At 36.1% G+C, this 20,152-nt stretch overlaps 1 protein-coding gene across 1 annotated transcript; it reads left to right on the top strand.

The window, feature by feature from the left end:
• The first annotated feature begins 292 nt into the window (after nucleotides 1–292).
• Nucleotides 293–11,312, top strand: LOC142354018 (perivitellin-2 67 kDa subunit-like). The gene is made up of 3 exons (XM_075406279.1): nucleotides 293–732; nucleotides 6,925–8,280; nucleotides 11,048–11,312. The coding sequence occupies exons 1-3, from the start codon at nucleotides 526–528 to the stop codon at nucleotides 11,264–11,266; spliced, it is 1,782 nt and encodes a 593-aa protein (XP_075262394.1). The 5' UTR covers nucleotides 293–525; the 3' UTR covers nucleotides 11,267–11,312.
• Nucleotides 11,313–20,152: the final 8,840 nt, after the last annotated feature.

Raw genomic sequence — 20,152 nt, forward strand, 5'->3', positions numbered from 1 at the left:
ATTTTTTCAAACTGATAATCACAGAATTAAGGCTCCAACATCTATGATCAAGTCAAACTGAGTATCAAAAGTTGGAAAATCACAGACTTAATTTTGTCGCTGTCATTCAATAAACAATTGTTCAATAAACAATTGTGAACACATCTGTGCTTTATGACACCAGCCGAGAAAAAATATGTGATGTCTGATAAAAACTTTCAAAACTCTTATAAACTTATTCTTTGTTTCAGTAGAATCAATCAATTTTTTTGTAACTTGAATTGCATATGAAAAGCTGATCTGACAAAAAAAATATTGCTGTATCGGTCAAAAAACGCTCTGAAACGAGGAAATAATTTTGTAGACAAATCAACCAATAAAACAACAATAATCAGTTAAACAAAATAAAAGAGTTTCAATTATTATTGAATGCTTATTCTCCTTAAATTTTGTAGCAACAAGTTTGAACAATTCTCTATAAATTGACAATTCTATTCGTTGAAAGTTTTTTAATAAATTTATCTCTAGTACAGTTGCGTAAGACAGATGATGACGTTCGTTGTTGCCACAATTTTGCTGCTCTTTTTGAGAATTACCACATCAGATGCAGATAACACACTGTGTGAAAACTTACCCCCTGGTCTGGACAGACTTGCCCTCGGAGTTGACATTTCCTGTTTGGAGTATGAACCGAGTGACTTCACGAAACCCGATGGATACCGAGGAAAAGTTATCGACTTCACCTGCAATAAGGTTGTGTTTTATTTAGTTTTGATTCGAAATGAAAAAATCCTAAATATAAATAATCAAAAATTCAGCTTTATTTTGCTAAATTAGGGCATCTTTGCACAATTGAGAACCATTTTTGAACATTCCTGGACAAGGAGATTAGTTCTGAGCGAAATTTGTTAGATCAGATTAGGACGCAGAAGTATACCCCAAAATTCCCTCCTTAATAAAGTTCTCTTTGAAATGAAATACATAAATTGAGCCAAATTTGGAGACAAGTTTATTGTTAATTTTCGCAAAAGTGGTTTTGCCATTCAAGCGAAATTGAGATATTTTCATGTCGGAGATTAGGTGACAAGTCCTGTAGAACCTTATCGCTTAGTTTAGGTATCTTTTTTCGTTTTGAATGCATCTATAATCCGCAATTGTGTCTCATTTAAATATCCAAATAACATCACCTAGGTGGGAATGAAATCGCAAAGGAAACGTTCAAAGAGAAAGAGAGAGATAAATGCAGAAAACGCAGAAACAAAAACAGCATATAAACTCAATTAGAAATCAAAACCTGTATTGAAATCAAAGCACGAGTTTGTTGAAGAGCAGCAAACGGCTTTACGTCCAAAAGACCTCTCAATTTTGTAAATATCAACAAAGGGTGTTAGCAACTGTTAAGAAAAAAATTGAGGTATCTTTCAGAACAAAATCAACGGGCAATGGTCACCTGTCGATGGACACATGCCAGAAGCGTATTTTCCAGACAATGGTTATTAAAAAAATTATCATGTTAGCCGCGGTATATAATGTATTCAGAGATGTGTCAGCGTGTCAATAATAGCAAAAATGAATGGAGGGATTTTTCAGAAAAAAACTTTTAGACAACTATAAAAAGACGCAGGTTGGAGGGATTTTTCAAAAAAAATTAATCGACACCTAGTTATAGACATTTGTCGATAGACACCTGTCACAAAAGTTTATTGGCGAATAACCAATACTGACACAACCGTTGATTAATTTTCGAAAAATCTCTCTCTCAAAAACTTAAATTTTAGTTGTGATTATGGAATTTCTCTATTTATGATCGATGAAAATCCGTACATTAAACAATTAGCTATGTTCAAGTACGTGGCATAGTTCATCGCAATGGACCTGTTCATCGATAAGAAAACAAAATGAGAGGGCTTTATAGGTCGAAATTGTTAAATACAGAACTGAATTTTTTGTAAATTTGACATGTTGATGCACAAGAGGCTCGATAAGGATCAAAATTAAAAATATTTCAGTTCACACCAAACAAATGCTATTTTGTCAAAACACATTAAAAAAATTGAGTCACTCAAATGAAATAAAAACATGGTTGTAAATTTGAGACCTATTTGGAATATTATTAACCTTTAAACCACTTTTAATCACCATTTAAATACTATGTAATAATAAAGTTTTAAACCACTTTTATATGCTCAAAATCGCTCATTGATCATTAAATTAGTCTTAAATCCTGAACATAGACACATTCAGTGCGAAATTTAGATATATTCAGGGCGGAATTGTGCTACGCTCCGTGCAAAAAAGCGATAACCAAATCGAGCAAAATAGTTATTCATAACGTGCGAAAAAAAGGGTAGACAGCTTGTATCTCAATTCCGTGGTTAAAATTCAGACGCTTTTGCGAACACGCGTTGCGCTATTTTTGTCAATTAAGCCCTGGTTTTCTAAAGTATCCAATGTCCGCAAAATTTCTGCACTTTCAATGTATTAAACCAATAAAAGATACCTAGATTGGTCAGGTTTGCCCGTGGTGATTTTGGCTATACCTCTGCTGCGTTATGCAAATAATAATTGCATTGGAAAAACTAAGCTATGTGTAAGACTAAAAGTTTATAGTTTTACGCATATCGTAGGTTTTCAGCGCAAAGTATTGATTTTTGTTGAACCTGAAAAAAATTTTGAAGCCTCTATGAAAAAATTTTTAAATGAATAAGGTTCAAAAACTGATTAATTTTGAATCTTTGTGGATTACCTTATACAAAATGGCAACCTCACTCTCTGTATTTTAATTCAAAAAAACTTGGTGCTACTAACAAAGATTTAATTTTGACAAAACAGGACAAAATTAGAATCGCGAAACACAAAAAACAATAAAAACGAAATATCTTGGACACCTTTTAAACAAAAACAAACAATATTTTTACAGCAACTTCAGGGAAAAACAACAGACGCGCAGCAGTGAAAAACTTGATTAGTTTTTTCAACATTCATTTAATTCAACTAAAACAAAGTTGTACAATAATTCATTGCGTTTTTGTGTCCAAGGAAAAACGGCAAATTAGAGCACATTTGATTTTCTATGGCCAAGCGTATTCTTTATGACCTGTTCAGAACTGGAAAAGAATTCGTTTCATAGCAAAAACATCTTCATTCAGCTATCGTAGTGCTTTTTTATCGGAAATTTGGGTTTTCTAACATTAATTATATATGCTTCGTCTTAAAACTTGGAATCGATTGCAATTTCGAAATCTATATTTTTGCAAAGATCGTTGACAGCCATTCTCTGAAACCCAGTGCGAGGTGTCAACGCCAAATTATGTAAGACTGCAAACTATGTAAAAACGCAAAATTTTGCAAGACTGGCTGCGAATCCGTTGAGATCTGCGCTTCAGGCGTTAAACAGAAAATGTTATGTTTTCTAAACATACATCTTACATCACTTAGCGTTTCTAAGCGTAGATATTACATAACCTTGCGTCGGGTTTAGCGTTGATCTTAGATAATTTTTCGTTGAATTTGGCGTTAAACTTATATAGTTTTCGTTGAATTCAGCTTTGATCTTGCATAATTTGGCTTTGAATAAGTCCGACTGTTTTACGGTCCGAATCATAAGGAATGGGGGTGAAAATGCAAATCAAATTACAGTGACAAAGCGACCAGTATACCGGAGGACAGTACAGCAAATGAAGAATTTATTTAAAATAAACGCTAATATCAACAAAATTACGTGAAATCTAAGCCTAGAAACGCAAAATTTTGCAGGATCTACGCTTACAAATGCAGAATTATGTAAGATGTAATCTCAGAATTTCAAAATTCAACGTAATAATTTCAATCTTATATAACAAAGTGGGGTGAATGTTCCAACTTATCAACGTTAGTTACCGCTTATCTTGCATAAGTTTTAAAATTTCGTCGGCCCGGTAAATGGTTGCGTCTTCATCTTCGAGAATTAAGGTGCAACTTTGATCATCTAGAACTATCTTCTCATTCACTGAATTGAATTTTATCAGGGGATAAGTTTAAATGACGTCACCCGTATAGGTGTTTTCATACTCCGGAGGATTTTTACAATTATTTCTAAGTTTGCTTTTGATCAGCATCGAACCCATCATCCACAAAATGTCACCACAGTTCTCATAAGCAATAGGAATTGTGAACCAATAGTTAGTGTAGACAAGACCGCATACTATATTGCATGTTTATGATCTTGGCATCTGGCAACTAAAATGCCTCTATTCAAACCTCATTGGTTTTCTGCATGTCTAAAATATGCCGCACCTCCTCGTCGGTTTTTTCCCGTTTCTCAGTATCATCTTTAAAAATCTGCTGCTCCGGTTTGAAAATTTTGTAGTTCATGAGCAGAATGACAGTTTGACTTTCTGTTAAATACTCTTAAAATCTTAAAATATTCATATTAATTTTTAGGTGTGATTATGAAACTTCTCTATTTATGGTCCATGAAAATCAGCACATTAGTCAAATAGCTATGTTTAAGTATATTGCATAGTTTATCGCATTGGATCCGTTCATAGATAAGAAAAAAAGAGAGGGGTTTTTGGTCGAAATTGTTAAATAGAGAACTGAGTTTTAGTGATTTTGACAAATTGATGCACAAAAGGCTCGATATGGATCATAACTAAAAATATTTCACTTCACACCCAACAAATACTAGTTTATCGAAACACTTTTAAAAAAATGAGTCGCTCAAATCAATTTTGAAAGAATGTTAGCAAGTTTGAGCCTTATTGGATATATTATTAACCTTTAAACCACTTTTAATCACATTTTAAAAACTATGTATTAATAAAGTTTTAAACCACTTCTAAATGCTCAAAAGCTCTCATTGAACATTAAATTAGGCTCAAATCCGGATCATAGACACATTCAGTGCGAAATCTAAATACATTCAGGGCGGAATTGAGCTACGCTCCGTGCAAAAAAGCGATAACCAAATCAAGCAAAATAGTTATACATAATGTGCAAAAAATAGGGTACACAACTTGTATCTCAATTCCATGGTTGAAATTTCAATGCTTTTGCGGACACAGGTTGCTATTCCCCTCAATTAAGCCCTGGTTTTCTAAAGTACATAATGTCCGCAAAGTTTCTACATTTTCAATGTATTAACATTTGAAAAAAAAACAAAAGATACCTCGACTGGGCAGATTTGTCCGTGACGATTTTGGGTATACCTTTGCAGCGTTATGCAAATAATAATTGCATTGGAAACCTTAGCTATGTGTAAGACTAACATTTTATAGTCCTACGCATATCTTAGGTTTTCAGCGCAATGTTTTGGTTTTCGTAGAACTTGGAAAAAAAAACTTTGAAGGCTCTATGAATAAAAATTTAAATGAATAAAGTACAAAAAAATTTAATTTTGAATCTTTGTGAATTATCCTATACAAAATGGCAACCTCATTGTCTGTTTCTATAACGAAAAACTTGGTGCTACTAACAATGATTTGGTTTTGACAAAATAGGACAAAGTCGGATTTGCTAAACACGAAAAAAAAAACAAAAATGAAATATCTTGGACACCTTTTAATCAAAAACAAACGAATTTTTTACAGCAACTTCAGGGAAAAACCACAGACGCGTAGCAGTGAAAAACTTGATTAGTTTTTCAACATTCAAATAATTCAACTAAAACAAAGTTGTAAAATACTTCATTGCGTTTCTGTGTCCCGGGAAAAACGGCAAATCAGAGCACATTTGATTTTCTATAGCCAAGCGTATTATTTATGACCTATTAAGAACTGGAAAAAATTTCTTTTCATAGCAAAAATATTTCATTCAGCTATCATAGGGATTTTTTGCGGAAATTTTGGTTTTCTCAACATTAATTATATATGCTTCGTCTTAAAACTTGGAATCGATTGCAACTTTCAAAATCTATATTTTTACCCATGGCGAGGTGTCAACGCTGAATTATGTAAGACTGCTAACTATGTGAAAACCCGAAAATATGCAAGACTGGCTGCGAATGCGTCGAGATCTGCGCTTGAGGCGTTAAACAGAAAATGTTTTTATTTCTAAACTTACATCTTATATCACTTTGCGTTTCTAAGCGTAGATGTTACATAACCTTGCGTCGAATTAAGCGTTGATCTTAGATAATTTTTTGTTGAATTTGGCGTTAAACTTATATAATTTTCGTTGAATTAAGCGTTGATCTTACATAATTTGGCTTTGAATAAGTCCGCCTGTTTTACGGTCCGAATCATAAAGAATGCGGGTGAAATGCAAATCAAAATACAGTGACAAAGCGACCAGCATACAGGAGGACAGTGCAGCAATTCAGGTTATTTTTGGCCGTGAATTAGTGGATTTAACTTACATGAAACGTTTGTTCGACTTTTTCTTAAACTATATAAATTGATAATTGCAAATATGGCGAGCTATTTACAGGTCAGGTCTTTTGATTTTGTCAGACTATTTTTTACTTGGTCTAGGCTTAAAATTGCCAAAAAAATGGTTCAACAAAAAGGCAAGCTTATTTTTTTTTCCTGTTTCCGGCGTCAGCTTGTGGTCATTAAAGCCTCGAGTTCCTCTGTTTTACCTTCGTTTTGATCAAAAATTTGAAAAAAGCGCCGAAAGATCATCTAAAAAACAGGGGATAATGATGCGTAAAAATTCGTGAAATTTTGTAGTAAAAGCACTGAATCCTCAGCGCGCTTTACACATAATTTTGCGCTGATTTCATCGCTTTTCAGCGCATTTCCGACAAAAAATATCTAAGCTGTCAGAGGGGAAGTGCGATAGGGTGAAATGGCTATCATCACCCCCCGGGTGCTGTTCAAGGCCGCGACACTGAACTCTGAAAGTAATAAGCTGACATTTTTTTGTAAACTGTTTCAAAAATCATTTCATCTCCTACATGACTCTAAGACAACTGTTAAGATTTCCTTTAAACTGTAATATGATGATCATAACTTTGTTTCACAGGGAAAAGTGTGGAAAAACCCGTTCAACAATATCACTTACCAAATGCCTGATCAAATTTGGAGTCTTGCAAGCGTTCCTGGCGGCTGGCTAAACTCCGTCTGCAACGTTTACCGAAACTGTTATGAATACAAAAACAGCATGGCCCAAAGTTCCGGAGTTTCGAATTATTCTCCAGGAATGTTTTCCCAAAGTTCAAGTTATAAATCGATTTCTGAAAGATTTAGTAGCAGTTCTGCAGAAGTTGTTGAAACTTCGGCTTTCGTTTCGGCGATTGAAGCGACTTCGGTTCCAGCTGAAATTCTTGGATTGACGGAGTATGCTCAAAAATTTCTGGACGATCTACCGAAAAATTTTACAGACGATGCTGAAATGTATTACAAGTTTATAACTTATTTCGGAACCCACTATTTCTTAAAAGGTAGTTTCGGCGGTTACATTAGAATGTGGTTTGCGGTTGACAGTAGCTACTTTCTAAGTCAGAGCGAAAACGACGTTTTAGCCCAATCAAGTTCGTATTTCCATGGGTATCTTGAATCGGGCGAAAGCTTTTCAAGTTATAACCAAAAAAGTTCTAATAACGGCCACTCAAGTTTTAACAAAAACTTAAACGAAAGGTCAAGCGTAACCGTCGCATATCACGGCGGTGAAATTTCGCTGCTAAATTTCGGAGGTCTTAAAAACTGGGAAAAATCGGTACCTGGAAACCCCGGGTTGTTCGGGGGCACTTTATTGCCTTTATACTCGATGATAAGCGACCCGGTAAAACAAAACTCAATGAAACGTGCCGTAACCGCCCATTTAGACAAATCTTACTTGAAAGAATTGCTCGATATCGTATACAGCGCTGCGCTGAAATATATTCTGGCCGATACGTCAAAACTTGAAGCTATGATAGCTGACGGAGAAGCTATGTTGCTATCTTTAACCCCTGATCATGAAAAAGTTATAACTTTTGGTGAAGAAGTTTATTACAACCTCGTCAAACCAATCTGGTGGGTTCAAACTAAGCTGTGTTTCAACCCGCGCGCCCAAACGCCCTCGTTGCATTGCTACGAATGGGGGGCACCTTATTGCTCGCATCCCTATTGGTTTACGAGTACCTATTACGACTTCACGCATTCCGAAGACCATTCGTGTCTGTTAAGTTGGGGTTTGTTCACACCTGCTTACGCCGCTGATTGGTTTAAAAATGTTGAACTTTGCTTCCAGTTTAACTCTACAGGCGATGAAAGTCAATGTGGGGATCTCGGCCAATCAGAGCACGAAACGTGTGCGCCTGTTAATTCGTATACTGATGAGTTCCTGGATGCCACGAGCGATTTGATTGGTGGATGCTCGATGTCGTGGAAATTGAAGGTAACGGTAAAATTTTGAAGTTTTCCTATTTTAACCTCCCCTTCCCCCAATAGGAGGGGGTGTTAGTATAGATGGTAAGAGGTCTGAAAATGAAGACTACCAAACGAATCGGAAAAGATACTAAAATTTAGGTGCTTTATTTTGTATTCTGGTCGTAGGTTTAGTTGTTTTTCAAAAATGCGTTTTAACTATGAGTTTATCTACAGTTATTTTAGCTTTGGAGTCTTGGTAATTCTTAAATAGACGAAAACGTCTGACCCCAGGTTGACGTGCCAGACGGAAGTATGTCCAGACCGTCCCAGACGGAAAGTGCCTATGTCCAGACTTTCGAGCGTTCAACCGATTTTCGTGCGTTCATGTCCAGACTTTCGTGCGTTCCACAGTTCAATTTGCATTCACCAGGTTTTCATGCGTTCATGTCCAGACTTTCGTGCGTTCCACAGATATATTTGCATTCACCAGGTTTTCGTGCGTTCATGTCCAGACTTTTGTGCGTTCCACAGATATATTTGCATTCACCAGGTTTTCGTGCGTTCATGTCCAGACTTTCGTGCGTTCCACAGATATATTTGCATTGACCAGGTTTTCGTGCGTTCATGTCCAGAGTTTTGTGCGTTCCACAGATATATTTGCATTCACCAGGTTTTCGTGCCTTCATGTCCAGACTTTCGTGCGTTCCACAGATATATTTGCATTCACCAGGTTTTCGTGCGTTCATGTCCAGACTTTTGTGCGTTCCACAGATATATTTGCATTCACCAGGTTTTCGTGCGTTCATGTCCACACTTTCGTGCGTTCCACAGATATATTTGCATTCACCAGGTTTTCGTGCGTTCATGTCCAGATTTTGGTGCGTTCCACAGATATATTTGCATTCACCAGGTTTTCGTGCGTTCATGTCCAGACCTTTGTGCGTTCCACAGATATATTTGCATTCACCAGGTTTTCGTGCGTTCATGTCCAGGCTTTCGTGCGTTCCACAGATATATTTGCATTCACCAGGTTTTCGTGCGTTCATGCCCAGACTTTTGTGCGTTCCACAGATATATTTGCATTCACCAGGTTTTCGTGCATTCATGTCCAGACTTTCGTGCGTTCCACAGATATATTTGCATTCACCAGGTTTTCGTGCGTTCATGTCCAGACTTTTATGCGTTCCACAGATATATTTGCATTCACCAGGTTTTCGTGCGTTCATGTCCAGACTTTTGTGCGTTCCACAGATATATTTGCATTCACCAGGTTTTCGTGCGTTCATGTCCACACTTTCGTGCGTTCCACAGATATATTTGCATTCACCAGGTTTTCGTGCGTTCATGTCCAGACTTTTGTGCGTTCCACAGATATATTTGCATTCACCAGGTTTTCGTGCGTTCATGTCCACACTTTCGTGCGTTCCACAGATATATTTGCATTCACCAGGTTTTCGTGCGTTCATGTCCAGATTTTGGTGCGTTCCACAGATATATTTGCATTCACCAGGTTTTCGTGCGTTCATGTCCAGACTTTTGTGCGTTCCACAGATATATTTGCATTCACCAGGTTTTCGTGCGTTCATGTCCAGGCTTTCGTGCGTTCCACAGATATATTTGCATTCACCAGGTTTTCGTGCGTTCATGTCCAGATTTTCGTGCGTTCCACAGATATATTTGCATTCACCAGGTTTTCGTGCGTTCATGTCCAGACTTTTGTGCGTTCCACAGATATATTTGCATTCACCAGGTTTTCGTGCGTTCATGTCCAGACGTTTTTGAGTTCACCAGATTTTCGTACGTTTTTGGATGTTTCCAGACTATGTAATTGTGAACACTCGCCCCCCCCCCCACATTGCGCGTTCATCTTTGGTTTCGACATAGTGGCTTCCGTTTGAAACCTCAACAAGTGCAAGATATAATTTCTCGTTAATTCCAGCCTCTGAAAGTTTGCTTATTTCAAGCTTAAATTTTGTTTTGGAGGTTAGATTTTCAACATGAAGCATGCTTGTCTGTTTTAATTAAAGCTACGAATTCTGCACTTTTGTATTGATATTCAGAAAATCAACGTTTGCTAGGATTCCGTAACTGATGAGCTTTTAACTGAAAAAAAAAGAAATTTATTGCTCTTCAATTATTTTTAAAAAATGGCTCATGTGAATAACAAAAATTAAAGCGTGATGTTTAGAATCAAATTGGTTCGTGTTTTCTTGAAAACTGTAGAAAAAGTTAGAAGTAACTTATCAATTTCAAAAAAACATGCGTCATTTTGACGTAGATTTTTCCTCAATTGGCAGTATAAATTAGTAGTTTTTTTCTTTTCATTAAACAGGCCATATAAAATCAAGGTATTAAATTTTACCCATCTTTCTGAGCAAAGTCTATTTTGAAAATTCCTGTTTAAGACGGAGTCTCTGTCAGTTTAAACCAGTCAAGGTTTTTGCCACTTCAAGCTTCAATAAATTTTTTCTCTTTCTAAACTAAAACTCGTTTGTAAAAAGATATCAATTTGAGTTCTAATGAAAAGGTACAAAGTTAACAAAAAATGTAACAAGATAAAATCATTGATTTTTTAAAATGATGGTAGTACAGCTGTGTTGGTTTCCATTTTAGTGAAGCAATATCGCCCCCCCCCCCCACCCACCCCCCCCCCCCCCCAATTTTCCATAACGATACGATGGAATTATTTCTCAGAAAAACAATATAGGTCAAATTACTTCAATTTCTTATTCCGAAATCTGCTATAACTGGCCATCGAAAATTTCATCACAATGATGAAAATTTATGCTTTCCAGGTACCCCTGGACGCACCTTACTGGTTTATGAACACACAGCTGTGCTTGAACTTTTACGGCCCCAAAACCCACTGCACAGGGCCGGGTCATGAAAACCAGCTGTGCGCCAAGCCGAATGTGTGGACGCCAGACTACCACGACGATTCCAAAATGGAAAACGGAACCTATTACTTGACCGGGTGTGCTCTGCAGTGGGGAATTGTCGAGAACTTGGATTAAGAGCCCTCAAATAGTTTCATAGTATGTCAGCACTGAATCATGGCATGTTTTTTACTGTTCAGTTTTCAAACAGCAATAAAAACTGGCTGTTCATAGAACGTCAGTTATGGCTTGCAAGGCTGATCATGGTCGTTTTCAGCCTATAAAAGTTTGTTAGTTCAGAAATTTGTCTCCAGGATTAAGGTTTCATCGAAAATTCTTGTTAGAATTGCGGTGAAAAGAAAAACTTCTCCGGAAAACGCCCTTATCTTTTAGCGCTGAATGTGGTGAGATTGGTGAAATTTAGCAAAAATTTGCTATCTTTAGCAGTGACTTGTTTTCACCGCATTTACCGCTGAAAAGCGTAATTCAGCGCACTTTTTGCTTTTTAGAGATTTTTGGCGTCACCTGTTTCCGTCAATAGATATTTTTTTGTTTAAACCAGGCTTTGGTAAAACCAAGGTTAAATAATTTATTTTTATTTTTAAAAAAATTACCCCTGACGCTGTGATTTGGGTTGTAAAAAGTGGAATAATCATAATATGATTATTGTATTTAAATTCCTGTTTGAAAATGATTCAGTACTATATTACTATGGTACTATGCTCCGGGGAGAAAATCGAAATCAAGTTTGTGCATAACGTGGAAAGAGGTAAAAAGAATTTCCAATTTATTCCAATTTTTAACAGTTATAATTTTGTGGTGGAAGGGGTAGCAGTTAAGGGTTTCAATAAAAAATTTGATAAAATAGTTTTTTCGTATAGCGTCAAGCTCAACATGTGGAAAATCTCAACAAAAAATCAAGCAATTTTCTGATAAAATTCTGCATGAAGAGTTTTAAACCTTATGGTGAAACCGAATCTGCAGAGACATGAATAAACTCTCTAGAGATTGAAGCGCTAACTGTTAGAATGTAGAATTTTGAGAGAGAACAACCTAACGTATGTTGTGTATAAGACAAGCAAGAAATTTCCTGACAAGTAACTCTATTTGATCATTTAAAACTCGGCCACTGAAATGAAGCTTTGGGGAACAATAAAGTATGAGAGAGCACTTTATACGAGATACCCAATTTCGAGAGCATCAGACTAGTCAGTGTAATAGTTAGCATAATAGGTGTACAAGGAAGATATACTGGTTCGAATCTAATACTGGAGCATTTTAGCAGTAGCCGCCCCTAACATTTTAATCTCTGCACAGCTGGTATAAAATTTTGACAAGAAAATATCTAGAAGAAAACTGCGCTTCTAAATGACTATTAGAAGTAATGATTTGATCTGACATAAAAGTTATTGCATGTTTTCAGCAATCTTCTTTTCTTATAAGCCAATTTCATCACATATGTGAGCATCAGATTATGGGATATAGTTCGAAATGAAGTGTGAAAAACGTTTTGGATCTTTTCCGTTTGTACCCCCCTCCAGCTTAATGGCCGCATATTATTTGCACCCCCAAACGCGCGTGCCATATTTATAGCTAATGATTTACCATGTAATGACACGTGTTCTGTAACTGGGGGAGCCTAACGTACTGGGTACAGAAACGGAAAAGATCTAATGTATTAAAGAGAGTGCGTTTGAAAATTAAAAGCTGGATGAAAAACTTTTGTTTGTCAACTTTGAATCGTTTACGGGATTAAATATGTGAGAGCAGTTGTGAAGTTTTGATAAACGTACGCTCTTAAATTACTTCATTTATTTGATACTTTCTTAATTGGAAAAAGATGGCGCGCGAGAAATTTTGCTTCCCGAACATGGTTGCAGCATGATCACAGATAGAAAAAAAAACCCTAACTACCCTAAAATGAAATTAAAACTACTGTGCGACAAAAAGCTAATATAGAAGAAAGTGGTACATGGTTTTTTCTTGAGGAATTTAAAAATGACATTGTTATTTTTCTATAATCAAATCTGTCGTTGTTTTATCAAAGCCAACAAGGCGGCTCGGTAATGTGCAATGGCAAATAAGGTTCCGACCCCGCCCATCCACAATTTTGGCATAATTGTCTACCAAATGAGGAACAGATAGAAAAACCCAAAAATTATTTTTTGCGAATCCCAAAAAAGCCCAAGTCTTTTTCAAAAAATTCTGTTTGAACGATAAGATAACCTCCAAAACAAATAACTCAGTGGAGTAAAAATTGATGCATTAGATTGCTGTAATATGTCAATATTAAGAAAGCGAGTCAAAACGAACAGCAAAATCAAACAACATCAACAACAAACATTAATTACATCAAAAAATTTATGTCCCTCTAAACTAAATTTAATAACAAAGTCAACATACCGTCAGATAAACCTGAAACTAAACAAAAATAACTTATAAATCACCAGAAAACATATGCGACCAGTCCATAAAAAGGTTTGGTAACAATTATACAAAAAAGAACAAAAACAGAAAAGTAAAAAAAATTAACTTATTTTTTTGAAACAATTAACTTCAAAGTAATAAATACCATTAGGAATAAATTAATATTACCACAAATTTGCGATTACCACTGCTTCTATAGAAGGGCATTAGGACCTGACCTTATTCATTTTTTAGAGCGGCTAAAAAGAACAACAAAGAACACACAAAATTTCAATTGAAACTTGCCAGAAAACGCTGTCAAAACCGTCAAGCCAAATTTTGGCACTCAAAATATATTTGATTGCGCCTTCTTCAAACAGCTATAATGTAGTACGTGGCCATCCATTAGTAAGACTAGGTAATAAGTAGACAAAAAAGCGAAGTGCTAAAGTATGTAATACTTTTAATTTTTTTTTCGAAACAAAATTACATTCAATGTCATGAAAGGCATTAATTTTAAAAAGAGCTATCTAAATATCGTCGTTTTTTCATAAAAAAGAAACCCTCGAGAGACCTGTAATTATCCAGAATATTTCTTTCATCTACAAAAAGAACGTCAAATATGACAAAAATCAAATTAATTTAATTTTTTTTGTGAAAAAGCGGTGTCGAAGCCAGTAAGGTCATAACAAAATCTTTAAAAAACAGATTTTGGGACACCAATCCCTTTTATTCCCTTGACATCCATAATGTCATATTTGACCTGTAATCAACTAACGAGATTAGGTAACAAAAAGAAACATAAAAAGAACAAAATTGCGAAGTTAAAAAAGTTTTTTTTTAATTTTGGAAAACGATGGGTTTGAAAGTCATAAAAGCCATCAGCTATCTGCTAATATCAGAATATCGGTTTTTCTATTTTTCCATGAAAAGCCATTGAAAGCTATCACTATACAGGAAATATCATACGACCGAAACGACAAAGTATAAATGACAGTTAAGACAAAATTACAAAATTCAATTGATTTCTTCAAGAAAGAGGCGTCGAGGCCATTAAAACGATGATTTATATCTTTCAGGATTTTAATATGTTCAATTGTGCTTTAATTTGAATGCTAATAAGGTGACATGAGAACTGTCAATAATGTGATAATGTGACAAAATTAGAAAACGTGAAAAACTGGCAAATATCAAAACAAACAAAAATCTAAAATCTTGTGGTATCAAAGCCAGAAAACAATAATTTAGGCTTAAAACTGCAACCGAGAATAAATGTTAACTCAGTAGAAAGGAAGTTGAACAACAGCTGACACTAAGCTGGAAGTTGAACAAATTAAGAAAAAAATAGAGGAAAAGTTAATTAAGCCATTATTTATTGAAAAGTCAATTATTTTTAAAAAAGAAACGACCAAAAACTTTCAATTAAAAAACTAAATGCCTTAGCCTGGAGCTGTTTAGCAAGCGAATTGGTTGGACCTATCACTCCTGAGCTTTGATTTGATATGTTCTGTTCTTTATTATTAAAAAGAAAGTCTTTTTTTTTTTAAAAAAAAGACCGACTGATTACAACCCGATTTTTTTGGATTGTAACAGTCCAAGAATGGCCCAAAACTACCCCTGTTAATACTTATTGTCCGTTAAGAACAATTGATTTTTCGAATGTTGTAGATATAGATTATTTCTGAGTTGAAACTCAAAATAAATTTTGCATTTTTGATAATCAACGAGTAAAGTTAGCAAAAAAACGGCAAAGTTTTAACTACAAGGCCCTCTCTGCGGACTCTGAAGTAGAAATAGCCCCCCTCTGAGTCTACAAAGATTGTATGAGTGTTGTTTGGGGGTGTACTGTAGGGAAGTTTAATCAAAGTGGACTAAAGTAGCTTATTTCGTGCTGTTGTTGATGAAAAAGGCTAAATTTTGAAATGTTTATCCAGATTTTTTTGACCAAAAAATTAAATCAACACAATCAAAAATGCTTGTTCGTCTTCAAAAATAAAATCAACGACACTATTCTTAAAAATTATAACAAATTTTAGCAAAGTTGACGAAAATTTAGGCAAAAATTCCGGAAAATGTGATTAAAAACAACGTGAATTCACTCTTCTTTTCTCAGAAGTTTAAGCCTCGATAACTCCCTGTAGAAAACGAAAATTAAAAAAATGTTTTTAATTCCATATTCTACGATGGACGAGCTTTCTAATGATACCAGTCTCAACTCTCTACGATGAATATATCGAGCGGCGAAAATTCACGGAACAAAAAAAAACCCAGTTGAGTATATAGTTCCTCCCCCCTCAAGAGGGTCGGAACAATAAGCTTTCTTATTTGTTTTCTCAAAATAAACATGCATTTCATTCATGTTATTTACGTGATTATCGAAAATAGTATGCGAAGTGTTCAAAAACTTTATCATCGTTTCTAAGTTTAAAAACCGCATAAAATGAATTATGGAGGTTTGGAATGATGTACTAAAAATCGCCATATTTGTTTTTAATTTTCCAGAAAATTGTTAAAGATTGTCTTTTTTGGTTACTAAAGTTACTGTTGGGTTGCATTTATGAAAACGCTGAATTATTAATTTCTCTTAAGTCTCTTCTAAGGCTGAAATACCTAATAATGCAATATTTTAGTGCAGCTAAAATTTTCAGCGGACCCTTTTTGCCGTCTTGATTCATACAGTCCTGTTTTTATAAACAAAAACTAATATTTTTGAAGCCAGATTTGTTTAATTTTTCAACGTTAAGTATATTATTAAATTTATGGGCTGAGGTGAACAAAATTGCAGCTCAAGGGAAGAACAAATTAGGTTGTTATTTTCTCCGGACTAGTTTTTTTGTTAGGCTTAAAAACGCCCTTTTGAACGGACGAATTATCTTCTGCAAGGGTTCCCGAAAATGGTTTCAGCAAAATAATCAAAACAATTGAATTAACAAAACCGTAACTTTGTCGGACAACGAATAGAACCGAGTTAACTTTGAACCCATTTTCAATATTCGTCGCAGCGTCTTCAACTGGAAGAACAAGGCTGAATAAATTGTAGCTGTAAAGTCTGTTCAGTTCACGAACGTGGGTTTTTTCTGGTTCAAAGAGTCGGCATAAATCACGTGAGGGGTCACAAAAAGTATCCAGTTAATCCAGATAAAGAGAAAGGCCAAAGTCAGAGTTCGATTTCGAGCGGCGCGTCTTTATGGCACAATTTTTCCCCTGTATACTTTCCAAACGGCCGGTTCGCCATCCGACGGTTACTTTGCAAGATCTTGCAAGGTTGTGGGTAATCATACAACATGCATTCAAGACTTTTGCAAGCTCTGAACGTCAATGCCTGCTATGGTTGACTTGAGTAGAGCTCCCTGTTATTGCCTTATGGATAAGGACATCTTTCCCGTCCCCCCCCGCCCAACTCAGTAACTTACGCGCCGATTATGACGGGGAATAGCTGCTCCAAATTAATTTGTCCAATTTTTTTAATAAACATTCAGACCCGCACAAAGGATTATGTTCAAAAAAACAGCAAATAAAATATAAAAAATAAGAAGCAAACAATTTTTGGATCTATTCTGTCCCCCCCCCCTCCCCCAGTGTTTTTTATGACCCCCACTTACAAATTATATGTTCTAATATAGCACATTACTATGTAAGAAAATAGCACGTGCGCCTGGGAGTCGTAAAGAATTTGTGCTTACTAAGCTGGGGGGGGGGGGGGGGGGGGATAGAATAGATCTGAAAAAGGTATCTTTTCCGTTTGTGCCAGCCCCCCCCCCATATGTTATACACCCCTCTACCAGTTACGAACACCAACTTGAAGAACAGTTTTCAAAATTTGGGATTTTTTCAGTTTGTGCCCCCCCCCCCCCCCCCCCCCCCCCCGGTATGTTATGCTCCCACCGTTAAAGAACACGTCCCATTACATAGTTAATCATTATGTTAAAATATGGCACGTGCGTCGGGGGGGGGGGGGGGGGGGGTGCAAATAATATGCACACACGAAGCTGGGGGCACAAATGGAAAAAATCCGGAAAAAACAATAAGCCCGCTATTGCTGGGACGCAGAACAGGTTCCCGGATAGAATGGAACCAGAGGGAAAATTTGTCTAAATTCCTGTTTCCAACTGTTTTGAGGACAGCAAAGCATTTAATGTAGCAGACAGAAGACAGAAGAGCAGATGAAATGTGGAACGGAATCAGTCGTGAACAGAGTTCCAAGTGCCAATATTTAGTCACTATACACTCTGGACAATTGACGTCATCGTCATTTGGTTCCTAATCGACGGAAATGGACTAGTGTTTAAAGCCAAAAAATTCCCCCGGACCGATGTGTCGGAACTGAGAAACGCAAAATATGTACGTTAGTACATATGCGCTTAATGCGTTAAACTTATTCAAAATGAACGCTTAATGCGCTGAAGATCAAAATTAAACCGTTTTTAAAATTGATCTTAATAATTAGCGTTTAATTTAGCTTTGAACTTAAAAAACTCAACACCTATTTTTTTAACGTAGACCCCTACGTCAGTTCAATGCTTATTTCTCAGAGGTGATGAAACATTAATGAGCGTCTATTTTGCCAGTTTCATTCAGCTAAACTAAGTTCATTTTGGCAAATGTTTTGTGATGGATTTGAATGAACGTGAAGAAACCTGGAAATTATTATTTGTAGAGTTTCGGACAGCAAAAGAAGAACTTACCTGGCGAACTCTATTGCTTTGTTGATATAAATTGCCCAAACAAATTTACTCGGCTTCAGTTCTAACTTGGTCTTGGCATTATTATTATTATCTTATTTTACCCATCAAGAAGATGTCAGAAAGAAATCTTCCCATCCACAAAAATCTCACGCTAACATCCACTGAATTCACACTGACGAACTAGACCCTATGAAAAGGAACAAAAACGGAATTTCTTGTCCGCTATTTGGAAGATAGATCTAATCGCTTGTCACTCTCGTGAAAATTTTTTTTAGCTAATATACATTTTCCTTGTACACTATTGTAAAGAAAAGCAAAAAAATGTGAAGAGAAAAAAAATACTTTATCTTCGATCTTCCAGATCTGCATTAATTTGACGCTCAATGAAAATAAAAGGAAGATATTGTGATCCTTGAGAGTTGATTGTGCAAGGAGCAGTTCAACAAGAGAGTACCTGCATTTCTCTTGTCGTTCAACACCAAAGAGAAATTCGACAGGAGACAGCTTGCAGTCAAGAGTCCACTACGTGCGGAAAATACTATTATTATTAATCAGAGCAAAGCAAACTCAGAACCAGCGAAAATTGTCAGTTTTTTTAATCAACTCCAATGGACAGAATGGCTCTAAAAATTTTAGATCGAGCCCACAGACTAACACAAAATCCACTTGAATTGTTTGTTCGACTAGGAAATTTCAATGGAGAACAATTCCCAATTTTGCATCAAAAATGATATCTCCGAATGACATGAGGAATAGCAAAAATCTCATGGGACAGAAAAACAAAATGCAACAAGAAACTTTTGAAGATTAAAAAAACGAATTATGTACACCACTTCTACAGAATTATAATTTCAAAAAGAAGCCACAGCTACTACTGACTCATCTTGAAAAAACAGAAGGCGGGTTTTCTTGATATAGCACAACCAGTAATATATGTCTCGAAAAAACTGATTCCAGTTGAGCACATTTACTCAAATATAGATTGGGAAGCAATGGCATCTGTCTTTGTGGTCACACGATTGAAACAATTTTGTCGCAGAAGACGATTTATCTTGCAGACAGACCTCAAAACACTCAGATCTATATTTGACCCAGATGTAAAGATACCAAAGACAGCATAGGCTAGAATAGCAAAATAAGCATAAGCTTTAATGAGTTCAATATGGAAAACACCCCAGGAGTGCATATAATCCAAGCAAAATCTTTCAGCAGAATGAATTTCGTCAAAAAATAGACAGCGATCGAAATTTTTTGGCGATAGACGCAATTTTTCCGCTCAGGTTGATCAGGTTGTCAAACGAACAGGCATAGCCTGCGGAAAAGAGACCTTACAAGACCAGAAGCCGAGGTTGTGAACAGCTTCACATGGACTGTGTAGAGATGGGGACAGATGCATTATGTTAGGAATTGTTGGCGTGGGTTCAGGCTTGGTTGATGTATGCGCTGCGGGAAACAGAAACTTTTTAACAGTCGGCGTTTACCCAAGTCAATTCTTTACCCAAGTCCCAAGATTTTTAAAACCAAAGATTTTATCATGTGATGTTGGTCCGAATTGGTAAGTGGTGATCATAAAAGTGATGTAAACTACGGGTAAATAGGAACTTGGAATCTACTGTCTATCATCAAAGAGAAAATGGACTGGCTCAAAAAGTAGTTCAAACATTGGAGCCGGCACTTCAAGTCTAAATCACAACCTCAACGTGTCGTTTAGACTTTTTATGCATTGGCACTGATGGCACGTCTCAACCCTTCAAAGAAGAGGGCAAAACACCAGTTTAACTACGTCAGGGACGCGGAGTCCGATTTCCAGCAATAGCAGTGCTGGCCTTGTGCGAACCATTTCTGCTCAAGGCCAACAAACAGGCAAAGAAAAGCTCTGCAATTTTCACAATCAGAAAGGGCCTAACACATCGGCCATACATTCTGAATTTTT

Source organism: Convolutriloba macropyga, chromosome 15 (genome assembly GCF_964194025.1).
Source record: "Convolutriloba macropyga chromosome 15, txConMacr16.3, whole genome shotgun sequence".
Classification (NCBI taxonomy): Eukaryota; Metazoa; Xenacoelomorpha; order Acoela; family Convolutidae; genus Convolutriloba; species Convolutriloba macropyga.

Bases quoted from the DNA above. Each gene is read 5' to 3' on its own strand.
- LOC142354018 (XM_075406279.1), top strand. From the start codon at position 526: ATGATGACGTTCGTTGTTGCCACAATTTTGCTGCTCTTTTTGAGAATT. The intron at 733-6,924 runs GTTGTGTTTTAT...TTTGTTTCACAG, and splicing joins TCGACTTCACCTGCAATAAG to GGAAAAGTGTGGAAAAACCC. The intron at 8,281-11,047 runs GTAACGGTAAAA...TATGCTTTCCAG, and splicing joins CGATGTCGTGGAAATTGAAG to GTACCCCTGGACGCACCTTA.